Source organism: Tursiops truncatus, chromosome 16 (assembly GCF_011762595.2).
Source record: "Tursiops truncatus isolate mTurTru1 chromosome 16, mTurTru1.mat.Y, whole genome shotgun sequence".
NCBI classification, from domain to species: Eukaryota; Metazoa; Chordata; class Mammalia; order Artiodactyla; family Delphinidae; genus Tursiops; species Tursiops truncatus.
Window position 1 is genome coordinate 64355784 of NC_047049.1, and position 16967 is coordinate 64372750.

At 37.3% G+C, this 16967-nt stretch overlaps 1 protein-coding gene across 1 annotated transcript in view; it reads right to left on the reverse strand.

Annotated features, from left to right (window-relative positions):
• Positions 1-14379, reverse strand: part of LRRTM3 (leucine rich repeat transmembrane neuronal 3) — a 178702-nt gene extending 164323 nt beyond the window's left edge. Inside the window, exons 1-2 of the mRNA XM_073793693.1 lie at positions 14364-14379; positions 11975-13506 (exon numbers count right to left, since the gene is read on the reverse strand). Of these exons, the coding sequence (XP_073649794.1) occupies positions 11975-13506; positions 14364-14379 (1548 nt within the window). The remainder of the gene's footprint in view (positions 1-11974; positions 13507-14363) is intronic.
• Between the last annotated feature and the right edge of the window lie 2588 nt (positions 14380-16967).

A 16967-nucleotide genomic window follows, 5' to 3' on the forward strand; every position in this document is an offset into this window, starting at 1 on the left:
CTAACTGCAAATTATTTCTATCCTTGTGCCATAAATCTTGATAATACGTCTTTTAAAATGTGCCTGAGAGATGTATTTCGTGTTTAGAGTGCTGGATTTTAGTGAGTCAAATTGTGCTTGGGCAGTATGTTTGCCTCTTCACGTTCTGTGTGACACTGTAGGAAAATGGAGACTTCAGTCATTCAGCTGCAGGCTCTAAGAAAGCCTGTTGTAACTGTGCATTTTAATTAACCGAATCAGCTGAGGAAATGTTGTCCCTCTACTGTGGTGTAGCTGTCTGCCTTGTAACGTACATCCCTGGATAAACAGAGGACTTCTATTTCTTAAACTGCCTTTCCACCATAGTCTTTAGGAGTGTTGGGCTTTTTCTTTTTTCTTAAATTACAGGTGGAGAAGGTTTAATTAACTCTAAAATGATTCTCCAGGAAACTCAGTTGCATTTTTTACAACACTTTGCACTACAGTATAGTTACTGCAGGATGCGTGTTGTGATTGGAGCACACAGAAACATTTATAAACTTAAATCTGTTTTGTCATATTACCAGAGATGGCATCTGCACTTGGGTACAGTTGAAATACAATTGAAGATCACATAGTTTGTGTTTTTTTTTTTATTTAAACTAATCAGTGGGCTACTGTGAACTGAGCCAACAAAATGGGAATAATTTAACCATTGATTATTTCTGCACAACACACTGCTGGATGTTAAAACTGAGTTGAGTATGAGGAGGTAGTTGTGGTTCAAAGAGTTACATGCAAATTTGACCTCTGGAAGTATAATTTGTGAGCCTGGCATTGAAAACTGCTGAATACATCCTGCTGGAAACTTATTGCCTATGTGATTGGTTATAGGTTAGTTAAGCACTGAGTTCCTTTCATTCAGCTGTTAACCACACAGAATTTCTTGAATCTATATTAGATTAGTGCCAGTTTCAGAACAGTGGTATTTCATCTTTTCAAACTATATGCCATGGAGCCCAGGGCCCTCTACCTGAGCTAGACCAAGCAGATTCCAATACTGAAGATTAAAAATAAAACCAGAACTCGACCACTTCTTATGTTTCTTTCTTTTAAATAAGAATGGAAACAAAAAAAAATTCTTTTTAAAATTAAAGTAACCACTGGGTATATCTTCAGCAAGAGAGATATAGATTAGAGGTAAAAACTGATGCAGTGATTATAGTAAAACCCTGAAATGGATAACTAAGAGAGGGACTAAGGAATGCAGTCCTTGGAAGATCATTAAAAATACAATTAAATTAGCTTAGAGTTTGAAATAGAAGGTAAGAAAATGGACTGCAAGGTTCTCAAAAACCCTCATAGCTACAAGTTTTATGACTAAATGAAGGTTTCATTTCAATTCTCGTATTATTACATATGGTGCAAAGATGAATCTGCTCCATTGATGGCAAAGATTACCACAGTCCAGAGTCTGAGTGATACCTCACATTTAAAGGAATACTTGGATGTTCTACACATCTGCCCTGCCTTTACAAATCACGATTAAAATGTGACTTAAAAATATATTCAGGGGGGATGTAACTTCTATTTCTGAAATTAAACTACAGTTTACAAAATTATAGTTCTTCATTTATAGAACTAAAAAAAGCTATTGAATACAAATAGATTTTTGACTCCCTTTTAAATCAAATTATTAGACTGTGTCATCTTAATTATTGCTTTTCTAAGAGAAAAAAAAAAAAAAAAAAACATTAGTATTTTCCTCTTAACCCAGCCAGTAGGTGCATAGTCAAGTATAGTATAGATTGACTTATCAATAAAGTTGGATAGAGGGAAAAATTGAAAGATATTTTAAGTGGTGATGAGAGAGAGAAAAAAAATTCAGTGAAAAGGAGTAAGAGGATGGACAGAAGGTAGGAAAGGAGAGACCCAGCAAACGGCAGACGCTTCAATCCTCTATAATCAATTGTGCCTTCTGCAAAATCAGTGTTCAGGAGGTAAATAATGAGCATTTCTAACTGTCAACTTCTTAGTATTTGATGTTTGAAACCTTCAGTAGAATAGTTACTTTGAAAATGTATATAATCAGAAAGCCAAAGACCTGTGACTTGGTCTCTGTGACAGTGTAGGGTAGCCACTTTGGGAAGGGAGGAGAGGCCTGGGAGTGTGTCTAAAGCAGAAGCCTTGTGGCACTAGGCATGGGATGAGAAGATATGAAGCTAAAGAGAAAAGGACCTTTCCCGAGAGGCAGTGAACAAGGAGCAGTCACAGATATATGGCTTCTACAACAAAAGCTGACTACCCAACCTTCGCTGAAATCAAGATGTATTCATTCTTTGAATGAAATATTCTTTCTTTGTCCCACATTTTTTTTTAGCTCTTAGTAACTTTAACATGCCAGCTAAAATGGTCATACCTTTGGTTACTGTCAAAGAAAAATTGTTGTTAGATTATTCACAACATAAAAGCAACTTAAATCTGAACATGATTCTTAAAAACCATATTTTGTAAGAATAATTTTTGAAACCAGTTTACTGATAAATGAGAAAACTTTATATGTGAGAAAGTACATATAAAATAAAAACAAAAAATGTACATACAGACTATATAAATAAAAGGTTGACAGTAGGGCTTCCCTGGTGGTGCAGTGGTTGAGAGTCCACCTGCCGATGCAGGGGACGCAGGTTCGTGCCCCGGTCCGGGAAGATCCCACATGCCGCAGAGCGCCTGGGCCCATAAGCCATGGCCGCTGAGCCTGCGCGTCCGGAGCCTGTGCTCCGCAACGGGAGAGGCCACAGCAGTGAGAGGCCCGCGTACCGCAAAAAAAAAAAAAAAAAAAAAAAGGTTGACAATAACCTTATAATAATTAACAGAAAATCAGTTCAACAGACATCTACTATGAATAAAAGTCTATAACCAATCACCACTGGATGGAAGAAGAGATGGTCCCTTTCCTCAAAAAGGGTATGAAAACACATTAATAACTCTCACATAAGGCAGCCTGTGATACTGTCTCCAGTAGACATACAAAATATCATGGAAAACAGGGAAGGGCAAGCAAGATTAAGAAGACTTCTAGAATGAGTAGAATTTGAGTTGGATCTGTTATAAGAAGACTCAGAGATTGACAGGAGGACTTGGGAGAGGAAAGCCATTTCTCACAAAGGAAATAGCTTGAGCAAAAGCACAGAGGTAGGAAAGCACTTCAATAACTGGCCAGTGTTAGAGCATGGGGAATAATGTGGAAATAAAGGTAGGGATGTAGTTGGGCTTTGATGGGAGGTTTAGGATTTTGGTCTTATGTACCACATTACTCTTCAGTATTAATCACGTGCCCAGTTGCCCCTGAGCTTATGGCAGTTAAGATTCTATTTCTTGAAAGTCTGCCAGATATCTGTTTGTTATTCCATGTAAAAATAGATAGTGGAATACAGCTATTAAAGCATTCTGTTATACTGAAATTTTTAGCAATTAGAGCTAATAAAGGGAAGGAGAAGGTTACGATTATGTGCCAAGCTTTATACTAAGTGATGTCATCTAAGTCATCTTATTTAATCATCTAGGAACTTTATGAGTATTAAATTAAATAATTAAATTAAATTAAATAATATATGCAATGTGCCAAAACAAAGTACATAAAAATATTCAAGAAATGCTGATTCTTGGCCCTGTTGTGACAATCCTGTGATGATTATATTATTTTACACATCTTTACTTTTAAGATGAAGAAGCTAACACTCAAGATTTTGCAGTTATTAAGTCCCAGAACCAGAATTCAAACTGTTTCATCCTGGTTCCATAGCCCACGTTTTTTATTATATACAATATTGTCTCTCCGTGGAGAAAAACTAAGGAGAAAGCCTGTGTATAATGGTAATTCACTGAAGAGATTTCTCAAACTATAGTTTACTGAATGAAACATGGATTATTTGTCCTGCCTTGGTTCCTTTGGGAAGGCCCAACTGCATGTTTGAGAAAAATATAGAGGTTTCTATGTAGGATAATTTCAGAGGCGCCTGCAAAGCACTTTTGCCCTCGAAGCATAACGCCTGCTCTTAGTATATGACTTTCTCACCTTTAGCAAAAGGTTTTTACCCCATTTAGGTGTAAGTGTCCTTGGAATCGATAACGATGCTAGTTGAGATCTGGGGATACATATTGGGTAAGGAGTAAGGAACCAAGAGAGCCCTCGGTAGCACTGGATGGAGGAATTTCAGTACGGATAATCCTAAGTGGAGAAAAGGCATGGGAGTGGAGGCAGGGAAGACAGAAGGCACACATCCCAGACTTGACTAGATTGCACTCTAGAGACAAACCCAGTCCGTTTGTGTGATCAATCCAATCACAGAACTGATGAATTACCCTGTGACTTTCTGACAGGATCAAAATTTGAGTGGGGAGTCTAGAAAAGCAGGCAAAGTGATACAACAAAAGCATTGGGAAACGATCTGCAGGCAGAAAACAAAACAAAACAACTAAAAAACAAACAAAAGAAACCTCCGTGTTAGAAGTGGGAAAATGTAAGAAACGTGAACCTTAAATTTGAGAATATGATGGGAAACGTGGAGGGTAAAACAGATGTCAGGAAAGTGAAATACAGGATGTTCATTATTTAGTATTATTTTTAAGATTAAGAAATAAAAAACATGATCTTTAGACTCTATTTTTTTTTTTTTGTCTACCTTGACCTTTTCTTTTTAATTTATAGCTAGCTTAATGGTTTTGCATTTCAGTGTAAACTAAGACCCCGCACATCTCTGTGTGTTCAACCATAAAAACAACCAAAGTGAAGCCCATAAAAATATGTAGATTTTTACATTTTACTACTCAGTCCTCCTTGTAAAAGTCCATAGGGCTAAGTGCATGTTGCCTTTTAACAACATAAAATAGGCTGGAGTGAGTGCCACAGGCTGGGAAGATGACTACACTAGCAGATCAGAATTTAACTAGCAGAGGGATATCCTAATGGTAACTTACTAGAAATCATTTCCTAATGGAGCTGGAGGTGTATAATTTAGCTTGAGATGCCTTGTGTGGGTAGGGTATGAATTATTTTAGGGCAGTCCTATAAAGAGGGACAAGATTTAAGATTAATGGATGAAATTTATCAGAGAACAGAGTCAATATAGGGACTCTGTTCTTATATTTAAAAAAAAAAAAACTATATACACATTCCTGGCACATAATAAGTCAAGTACACAAAAATACACATACACGTAAACAAATATGTGATAAAATGTGAATAATCCTATAGGAAGGACATGGATTCTTTTTTTCCCCTAAGCATCTAAAACATGTCTAGCTTGGTGGAAAACACAGAATACTTATGTATATAATATGTCCTGTGCCATATTAAACAGATCTTTAATTATTCCATTTTAATTGTAATTCAGTGATGTTACCTAACCTTCCTTAGGGTAAATGGCAGTACTCCAACCAAATATTTATACCTTTTAACTTTAAAATTTCATACAGATTGTGCAGAATCCCTTTCATAAATTGATGAAAAACAAGCCAACACTGATCCTAAAGTGTCAAGTTAGTTTTTAAACCTCTTTCACTGTGGTAAGTTATCACAGGTTTATCAGAGACTTTAAAGTCACTCAACTACTTCAAGATCAACATGGTATGTCCTACAAGTTTCCTTTAAACATTCTTGTGAAATGGTGGTTGACCGCATCAAAAATCATGTTCCTTTTTTCAGAGAGTACAGCAGATCAAACTTAATGACAAGAAGCACTTTTTTGTTTTTTTTGTTTTTGTTTTTTGCGGAACGCGGGCCTCTCACTGTTGTGGCCTCTTCCGTTGCGGAGCACAGGCTCCGGACGCGCAGGCTCAGCGGCCATGGCTCACGGGCCCAGCCGCTCCGCGGCATGTGGGATCCTCCCGGACCCGGGCACGAACCCGTGTCCCCTGCATCGGCAGGCGGACTCTCAACCACTGCGCCACCAGGGAAGCCCTACATTTTGTTTTATGGTCTAACTTTTTTTATTGAAGATAGGATTCTCCTTTGAGTAAGATGACCAATTGTGTTGATTTATATGAGGCAAGACCTTTTTTGTGTGACATAGGAAGTAGAGAACAACAATTTAAGAGTGGGATAAAAGCATAACTGAAATTTTTTCCTGGGTCAGGGGGAAATGGGAGTCCCTGAAAATAAGGTATAAAGAATTATCAAAAGAGTTATCAATTTGCATTACAACATTTGCTGGATAGGTTAAGAGAGAAGCTCTTTTTCTTTTTTTGTCTTTTTTTTCAATAAAATGGATTATTATTGCATATGGAGTTTCTGCTATTAGAAAGTACAGTTGCTAAATAGATTCCCTCTGCTTGGTCTTACATTGTGACCCAGATAGTCTTGTTCTCTCTGTGTTCCTGAAATTCTCCTCACATGTTGAGGAGACCTAACTCAAGAACATATAACAATAATCCTACGAAGGTAAAGCAGAATAAAATTTAAAAATGCCTTTTCCACTGAAAAACCATCATCCTCTCTCTGTTCTCAAGAGATTTCATAGGAACTCAGCTATCAAAGAGGATGGTTTTCTACTTAAATTATAAGAATTTTGGAAATACGTCTGCTACATCATACTTGGTAAGAAAAGCTACGTCCAGTAGAGAGAGATTTTTGATTACACTGGTCATTTTTTTGATGAAAGGCCCAAAAAGAGTACTCTTAAGTATTTAATTTTGCATAAATGAATAGGTTATAACTCATAAGAAAGGCTTTGTATTTTTATGCTACTTTTTTTTAATCCAGTGATTTTCAACAGTAATAACTGGTAAAGTCAATAGTAATTTCTATACTAGGAGGAAATTTTGGATAATCTTTCACTGGGGGAAAAGAAAGAAACAACAGAATAGATGTCATGTAATCGATACCTGGAATATGTGCTAATCCCACTGTAACATGTTAAAGGCAGTTACTTTTTGCTCAATAATGACGTTATCTTGCCATAAATGTTATATTTATAAGGGGTAAAGTCGACAAGGGCTCAAAATAGTGATACTGAAGAGGGGCAGGGCAAGTAACCTATGTTAATTGAAAACCTTTTCTATAATGATCTTTTTTGGGTCCCAATTAGAATTTTGATTTAGTTTGATAAGCTCTGGTTGGTGTCTATTTATGTTTATTGTACATTGCGGTCATTATTGATATGGGATGGAAGAAACTTTTTATGGAAAATAAACGTCAAAGACAAATTAAGTTATAGACTCACTGCCAAGTCTCAGAATTCATATTAATGTAAAGTGGATTTAGGCTTCTGTTACATAGAGGTTAGTAATGTCTTTTTCACCCAGGCCAAACATAGAACACTGGCAAGCATAACTGATTATCTCACTAAATGCTTTTTGAAAATAATAGATAGTTGCCATTTTAGAGTTTATGAAGTGTTGCTCACATTTTGTCCTCCCAGTAACCATATGAAGTCAATAATTTTGCCCGTTTTACAGATGAGTAATTTCAAGTTCAGAAAAGCTGAGGAATTTCCTCGGGATTATTTGATTTGCAAGTGTCAGAGAAATTTGAATCTAAGGCCCATACCCTATTATTTACATGGCCATGATATGTTCCTTAAATCAAAAGAATCATAATATCTTTTTATATAGATTTTCTCTGTAGTATTTCTACTGTATTCTACCCAACTGCAAAACTCAACAATGATTTTGAAGAGTAGGCAAAAGTGGGTCCAATTCTATAGGCTATTATGATGTTAGATTCTAGAAAGTCTTACTTTCACCTGTGCATTATCTTACTAGTTTTCAAGAGTCATTTAATACAACCTATTTGGCTTTCATCAGTTCTGTTTCTCTTACAACATTTGTAATTAAAATCCACTGATATTACTTTTTGTGTTCATGGTTTATTCCAGCTGTCTCTGATTTTTGATATAGGTAGCTAAGAGAATACAAGTATAGCAAAATTCCATGGGTTTGCATAAAATCCAGATTCTAATGAGAATCCAGGGAAAAGGGAATAAAAGAGGCGACACAGTTTCTGGATTTTTCATTTCTCATTTCTCAGTTCTCATTTATCATGTCTGGAACTCATTTTGTCTTAGGCTTCATGGCCTGATGCTGTTTCTGATGTTAGTTTAATCCACACTTTAAATAAGCTGGTTGAGTTCTCTTCTTGGTAAATGTCAAGGGAAGAGGAGGTATTGCATGCACCTGCAGCATCCTGAAAATCCTTTACCAAATCTACAAATCTGACTCTGCATTATCCTTCCCCAGAAGGAGAGCATAATTTCATTATCTATGAATCATCACCTCTTAGACTGTAACATCATTGTCAGAGAGCCTAATAGAACAGTGTTCAGCTGACTGGCAAGGGGGAGGGAGGGAGAGAGTGCTGGGGCAAAGCACAGGTCACTGGCATGGTAACAAACTGGAGAGTTCCAGAGCTGGATGCGGAGGCCTCACTCACTCCACAGCTCAGACACTCCTGACTGGTAAATAACTGATGCTGGTTCTTTCAGTATTAATATCGAAATTTGTTTTCCCCAACTTCTTAAATTATATTTCAGTATCCTGCCTATGGAAAATATTCACACTTAATGAAAATATCAGAATATTTGGCCAATGTTGATGATTATAAATACTTAAAAAATATGTCTTATCGATTTTTGTTGCATTATTACTTGCTCTTCATCTTTGGACACTTATTTCTAGCCCTTAGTTCCAGTTCTGTGGCCTCTGGGCATTACTAAATAAGTCAATATACAAAATATAACTTAAAAAATTGTACTATAACCATGTTTCCAAGGGAGATGAACTAAATAAAATTAAAATCTGATTCATGGATTGAAAACCATATGTTGTAAACCACATTTACATAAGGGTTCAGGATAAAAAACTAAATAAAATGTTTGAATAGCTGTGGTTAGTCTAACCAGCCACTGGAGGTCGCTGATGCTCCACAGTAATACAGTCTATTGCCTGTCTATTTAGGCAGTTGACTCACTGAATCAAGAAAAAATGGTTTAAATTCTTTGAAAAGATGTAATGTCAACATCCTTGGAAAATATAAACTCATTTAAAAGAAATATATCTTGCATAATTATTGCTTGGAAGACTGGCACTTGGACTATTAACTCTATGCTGCAGTAGCACTATGCGTACCAGGGCTCATAAAAATTTGGGGATAAAACCCATACAGTTCAGAGACTAAACTGTATTTCCTCTCTCTCTGGTAAAGCATTCAAAGACTGAATCCGTTCTTCTTTGATGCATCTCTGCTGTGTATTTCAACAGGTCAGGCTGTTTATTTAACTGTTGTCACCTTTGAGGAAAGTCAGACACTTAATATAAATTTGGAATAGAAAATGAAATATCAGTTATATTTTTCTAATATGCAATGAGCTTTTAAATACTTATGAGAATAGATTTATGGTATGCAGTCCAAAAAGTGCCATGGGGTGGTGGTGAGGACGATGACTTTTGAGCAGGAGAACATTCATTCACCAGCTGGCTTTGTTAAATTTATAGTGGCGAACTAGTGATTGTCTAACCTACGAGAATTATGTACTGAGAACTAAAGAAGCTTCATTCCCAAAGAGAGGGAAAAGACTTTTTTTTTGGAATTCCATGTACTGAATCAAAATTGCTTTTACAATCTAAGGGATTTTATTTTGGTTCTTCTCTATTATTAAATTTATATGTAGTTAAATTTAGGCATTAAAAAATGACCAACCTTCACAATTTTGGTCATTCATGTAATCTTAACACACCAAGTGGCTTTGAACTTTAGAAACACTTTTAATACAGCGAACATATTTTATATATACTAGCAGTACCACAGCATCAAGTATTTGCAACAGTTTCAAAATATGAATATAACTATGCCTTGCCTAAATTTATTTGGTATCCATGACAAATGAGGCAGAAGGTCAAGTCAAAGAATAAAAATGGGCTTTTTCACTTTAACACTGCATTTAATTAAAACAATCATGTTTAGTACAGGTAAAAATGAGGCTGACCAAAGAAAGTTTTGTTTTTAGATGGAGTATGTATTTACTGACATTTTATGAAAAATGTGAAATGACAACTTCAGTGAAAAACATCGCAGTAGTTTCAGTCATCCAGTTCATTGTACTGTAAGGAAGTATCTGCATTATTAATCACTTGGGAATCCGTGACTATTTGCCATTAATAAGTGTATATCCAACAGTTATGCATGGACAAATATCTTGTAGCTATGATGCTTTTCTGAACTGGTGTCTATTTTAAGGTTTCATCAAAATCAAAGTACAGTTCCTTGAGAAATCTACTTTCGAGGTTCCTTTTTCTTTATTGCTTATAAAAGTATGATTTTTATAATCTGGCTTCTTTGCAATTATATCTCATGGTGACTTGCCTAGATTTTTCCTCTCAGAATATGAAAAGCCTCCAAACTCTATAAAAATGCTGGTAAAAATAGCCATTTACTTTTTCTTTTTTGCTGCAGTGATTCTGTTTTGAAAGAACAGGGGCATGGTTAAAGATACAAAGCTTGTTGACAAGCCAAATTAAATGAAACGGGCTCAACGTTGCAATTCCTGATTTTTGTTCCTATAATAGAATTCTTCGTTTTGGAGGATGAAAGAGAATACTGGCTAAAGACATTTTTCTAAAATCGAAATGAACTGTGGTCGAAGTTACTTAAATACAGAAGCTGTGATATTTGTGCTGCAGGCAATAAACTTTCACCACTGACATAAAAACATGCATGCAGCTTGCAGATTGCCAACAGGGTCTGTACAGAATCATACTGATGAATGGACTTCACAATATAGGTGAACAAGGGGACACTGTAACATGAGCAACAGAAAAGCAAAAGACAACTGCCATGGGGTTGGTCTTTTGTCCCGTAAGATTTATTTTATACGTTTATTAAGGTGTTGTCAAAACTATCCTTTTCAACGAGGCTGTCGGTGGTGGAAAGCGTTTCTTGGAATGTGTTCTCTTTACACCTCTGAATGAAGTGTCAGTCATCAGGGGACTGGTGTGTGTGCAGAGCATAGAGTGGAACACAACAGGACAGCCTGACAAATCCCAAACAGAACAGACAGCTCATGATTCCGCTCCCTACATTAGGGTCCTTAAAAGAGCTGGAAAGAGAAATTTTGGTAAGCTTCCAACCACATGCATTTAGCAAGCTGCATTCCCATTTGCACGCCTCATCTCTGAAAACTCCTTAAGGTGAGGAAGAGTGGAGAAATCTGCCTCCTGCCTGTTTTATCTATTTATTTATTCATTTATATACTTATTTTAGAAATGTGGAGGCTAGAAGAAATTGACGGTGAAACCTCTAGTCTGATTTTTACAGAGAAGAGTTTGAGAGACAAGGCTTCAGGTCTAAAACTTTGTATTTTTACTGTCTCCTTGCATTTTGCAGTTGTCTACTTGCAGCATTTTAACCCTTCAGCAGTTTTCCCTAGGCTTGCTTTACTGTAGTTCAAACACCTCTGGGAACTGCTCATGGTGCTGCTTTAACCTTTCAATAGTTTTCTGCAGTGTTCTTTTTAAGCTAGGCATTGTTTTAAGGCTGTCCCTAAGTGTTCTGTAATCAAGTCCTCACCTAAAATCAGTTCAGGCTCCAAGTACCTGGGATCATTCACTTTTTCCTTGATTTGCCAATGAACTGCAAACCTTCTAGGACTATAGATTCGGTCTTGCCAGAAGGAGAATAACAGCCGATGGGAAGGATTACTTATGAAAGAAGTTTTGTCTTAAAACAAGTGTGACATTAATGGAATCAATAAAGGGTCTTATACAATAGGCGTTAAATTAAAGCGGAGTTCAAGCTTTACATTGATTGTGGTATTTAAATTTCAATGGGTTAATTATGTATGAAAGTAAAATGACCAGTATTATGAATGTACTAAAACGGACAGGGAAGGACCTTGCCAGCAAAGGGAGAGGGAGAGGGGTAGGGAGAGGGGCACCACATTCCCTTTATAGTCACCAGAGTTCAATAAAGCACCACTTATTTCCTAGCTTTTAAGAGCGCTTTTATCACAATGGTTCATACCTCACACTCCCTGGAGCCCGATTTGTTATAGGTGCAGGGTCCCGTCCCATTCAGCAGCATCTCGCTGGTCTCCGTGTTGGTGGGTTTATAATCTACATAAAATTCCTGCGTGCTGGGAGTCATTTGCTTTAGGGACTGTCTTTTCTTTTTCCTGTGCCTTCGCATGAGGGAGCGCTGCTGCAGCTGCTTCATGCTGGCAGGGTACCGCTTCCACGACACATAGATAACAAGAAGGATGACGAGCACAGACAGGAAAAGGGCCACGCTCCCTGCGATGATTTTATGGAAAGAGATGTGCTCAGTGTCAGCATCGGTCTCTGGGCCAGGCTCCGTAGCTCCCACTGTGGGGGGCAAAGGGGGTTTGCTCTCATGCTTCGGCCTGGGGAGCTTGGGCTTAAATGTCGGCTTTGGGAGAGCCCTGGCCAGATCAAACCTCTCCGTGGTACTTTTGCCACAGATGCTGTAGTTCTTCACTGCATCGATAACATTTACTCCTTGCAGCTCTTTGGGACTGGCACAGATAATTGTATTCTCCCTCAGTCCTTTAAAATTTTTCAGCCAGTTTACCAGGGAACAAATATTTCTGCTGCATTCCCATATATTCCCGGCAAGACTGATGTCATTGAGGGATATCCAAGAATCCAAAATCTCTTGACCAATAAATGTGAGCTTGTTGGAATCCAGGTTGAGGCGCTGCAGATTTGGGACACACTGGAAAACACTAGGTCCACTAAAAGCTTCGATCTCATTGCCTGATAAATCAAGCCTTTGTAATGAACTCCAGGTCCAGGACATGGTCTGTCCTATGACACTGATTTTATTCCACTGCAAGTAAAGGTTCTGAAGGCTCACCAACCTTGGAAAAAGGGCCAGATTGAGCTTAGAAAATTGATTGTGCTCCAGGTGAAGTTCTTTGAGTCTGATCATGCCTGCAAAGACATTCCTGGCTAAACTTCGGATCCGGTTATATCCCAGGTCCAAAAGTTCCAGGTTGCGGCAGTCTTGGAATATTCGCACGGGGATGTTTCTCAGGGAATTAGATCGTAAATGTAAACTCAGCAGCTTTCGCAGACCCCGAAACTGTTCAGATCCCAGAGAATGCAGCTGATTATAGGACAGATCCAAGTTCCGTAAATTTGTCACAGGTCTGAAGGTATTGTTGAGAAAATAGGAGATTCTGTTGGAACTCAGAATCAACTCTTTGAGTCTGCGTATTCCATTAAAAGCATTCTCATCAATATTGCTGATGTGGTTATGGTCAAGGTACAGCCAGGTGAGCTGGTTGAGCCCTTTAAATTGATTATACTTAAGTTTTTGAAGGCTGTTATAGCGAAGGGACAAACCTAAGCAACCAGCAGATATACTTGAGGGTATCTCCTGTAATTTCTGAGATTCACAATATACCATTTTGCCTTCACACCTACAGCCCTTAGGGCATCCTCGTTCGGCAGAAGAAAGCATTGTCAGTAAGACAGTGGGGGCTATAACCAGTGCTACAGCTGATCCGCTCAGTAGCCTAATTACATTGAAACCTGGAAATAAAAACAACTTAGAAAAGTTATCCCCCCAAAAAAGGAATTCATTTATTTTTTAATCAAGCAAAAATAAGCATGTATTTTCTTTTTTAGAAATTTAAATCTAGATAAAAACATTTAACATCAAATATCATCTCCTTATAATTTAAAGAGAATTGTCTTTAGGCTTTTTTTTTTTTAATAGTTAAGCAAGGAAACATGGCAACTAAGCAATCGAATTTATAGTCTTAGAGCAGAGCAAGGTAATCTCTACAATAATTAAGGCAGAATTAATTTACAGATTAGTGGATTTTTTGTTTTTGTTTTTTTAAGAAGAAAAGAAGAAAAATGACAAAACATACCCATCCTTTGTATTGTTCAAAGGTCGTCCTTAGGTCTTTGCTTTGGCTTAGGGGGCCACTTGCATGACAGCCCCTGTCAGCTGCACTGTAGTGAGTCAGGGCTCGCTGACACCCAGGAAGAAAAATTGGACCCCTTGGGAGATGGACCGATTTTGGAACATTATTCTTTGCCAGCCACGCAGAACACTCCAAGAACAAATAAATCCCAACACCGCATTTGCAGCAAAACATCAAAATCTTCCTAGGTAATAGGATCTTCATGAATATTACGTTTTTGCATCTTTACAGTTTTTTTGTGGGGGGGCGGGGTAAAAAAAAAAAAAAACTGGCTTCTACAATTTCTTCTTATCGGAAAGCAAGATGTATTCCTCCAGGCAACGTGAGGCTACCTGAGCTGCCACATCTGTATCCCATAGCCCAGCATTTCTGGTGGCGAGCACCCACTTCAGCCACAGCGCTGCATTGGAGTCCGGAAGGCAGGAGAGCCCCGTACCGTGCACACGCTCAGCTCACTTCTGCAGACTGTCATTCCGAAAGCTGCTCGGACTGTTGCTTTGGTTTTAGTGAATGCAGTCTTATGTAAAGCTGCCCCCAGTGGTGAAGAACATTATGGGCATGTGCAGAAATGTCTCTCTTTTATCTTGCAAATGAGCAGGCTTTCTGTTGGAAAATGAATGATTCTTTTGGGTCGCTCGATAGGAACTGAATGGTCACCGTAATCAATAACTAGCAACATTTTCTGTAATTTCCAAGTCTTGTTTTACAATTTGGCAACGTCTTTATTGTCTGCATCCACTTAATCGCTAAACATGCGCTGCCCAGAGTTTTTCTTGAGCTTGACATTAAGTTCACAGACCGAATGTCAATTTTTCTTAACCTCAACATAGCTTTGAACTGAAATTTATAAAATGAATTATTGAGCTGCCTGCCCATTTGACCTCTTGGAGTCACAGCGATTATATTATACAAGGTGTCTCAGGATGCTAGAACACATGCATTTTGGAGTAGAGAGGATAACTAGTGACATATAAACTAATGTATCCAATAACCTCTCTGGTTTTCCCACAAAAGACATAATTGGTTTCATGGCTTATGACATGGTTTGTTGTTTTGGTTGCTGTCATTTTATTTTTTTAATTACAAGAGAAATAAGCCATATTTAGTGTGAGTACAAGAATCAAGAGATCATCTGGTTCAGTTTATTGATGCTGTTACTATTACACTAGCAATATTTATTGAGCACTTTCTAAGTGCTTTAAATGGGCTATCTTATTCTATCTGTAAACAATATTATGATGTAGGTCCCATTATAACCTTCATTTTGAAGATGAGGAAACCGAGACTTGGAAAGGTAACTTGCTCAAGGTCATACAGCAAGCAAGTGTCAGAACTGAGATTTCGAACCATAGCTCTCTTAGCTTACACCTCTAACTGCTAGATGATCCTGCTTCAACAACATTGTTATCTTCACTTTAAAATGAGCCAAATGAAAATTATCCTAAGTCATTGTGTCAGGGAAGCCTGTAATAAAATAAAATTCTTGATTTCTAGAATAGGTTTTCATAAACTTCTTTGGTACGAGTCTTCTAACAAGAATCATAAAAACTAAAGAGGAGAAGCTTAGCCTAATGATTAAGAGGATGAATTTTTGCACCTAGGTTCAAATCCTGGCTGTACTTTACCAGCTCTGTAACCTTCACTAGGTTACCTATCTTCTCTATGCATTAGTTTTCTCTTCTGCAAAATGGGCATAATAACAAAATTCCGTTTCATAGAGGGTTTGAGAATTAAGTCATCTAAATGTCTGTGAAGTACTTAGAATAGTAAGTGGCACGTGATAAGCCTGTGTTAGCTGTTATTTGAATAATATCAACTTTACTGTATTTGCTGGTATTGCATGTTATTTAGTATTGAATATTGAGTATACTCACTTTCATTTACTCACAAAGAACTACTTCAATGAATATTTTTTATATTGTTTACAGTGGATTTCTGAGATCCTTTCAGTCTTGCCTTCTTTGATGAGAAGAGTTCCTAAATTGCCGTCATCTCAACTTTATCTTTAAAATGAGTATCTAGCGGACCATAACTAGTAATTAATGTTTGATTATTTTCTTCCCAGAGCAGAATATGGTAACATCTGCCCCACAGAGAAAACCATTTGGTTTAAAAATAAATGGTAATTTTATAAAAAATAAAAGTGTTAGTCTTAGTTCGATGAATTGGCTGTGGAAAACCCTGGAGAGCTTTCATATCTTCTAAGGATGAGAAGCTTGGTAACAGTCATGATAATCAAAAGGGATCCCATAGACATCATGCAATTCCTCAGATAGTATGCCATTAATAGGGCAGTTTCCTCCCAATTATTCTTGCTATCAATGCGCATAAAGCCCCCAGAGAGCTTGTTAAAAAGATAAATTTCCCAATCCCTCCCCCAAGATTTTGATTCAAGGGGACGGAAGAGGCTACACTTATCAACAGACTCTGATGGACAACTTGGTTTAAAAAATGCACTGTAAGGGAATGAATAAAAATAATAAATTTTCTCCTAGTAGGAAGAGAGGACATATAAATCTATGACATTGTGATATAGATTCTATGAGGACAAAGACAATGTTTTGTCTACTTCAGTTTCCCTGAAACCTGCAATAGCGCTTGGCATATCATAGACGCTCAATAAAGATTTATTGAATAAATACATTTTTATGGGGGTCACAGGTACATTTGATGTAGGATAGACTGGTTATGTAATGCTAGTCTTGTGTACATGGGATTGATCCCTGAAAAGTTCCTTGGCCAGTGAGATTGGGTACAGTCTTGGAGAAAGTGTTCTTAAAAAATGTGTGTTATAAGGCAAGAAACTGGGAAGCGGAAATACTCACATGGTCAGCAAGTGATCTTCACTTTTCATGTAGATATCTCTTGTCTTCATAGTTAAACCATAAATTTTATGAGAATAGTAAGTATAGGTTTGAATATTGCCTTTGGCATGTTACAACTTTTATCATCTAACATCCCAAATAGGGCTTGGCAACTTGTATCTATTAAAAAAAAGACTAAAGGGAATCATATTTATAACTCCTCTATCATATCTCTGTTGCTTGAAAGGCTCTGATT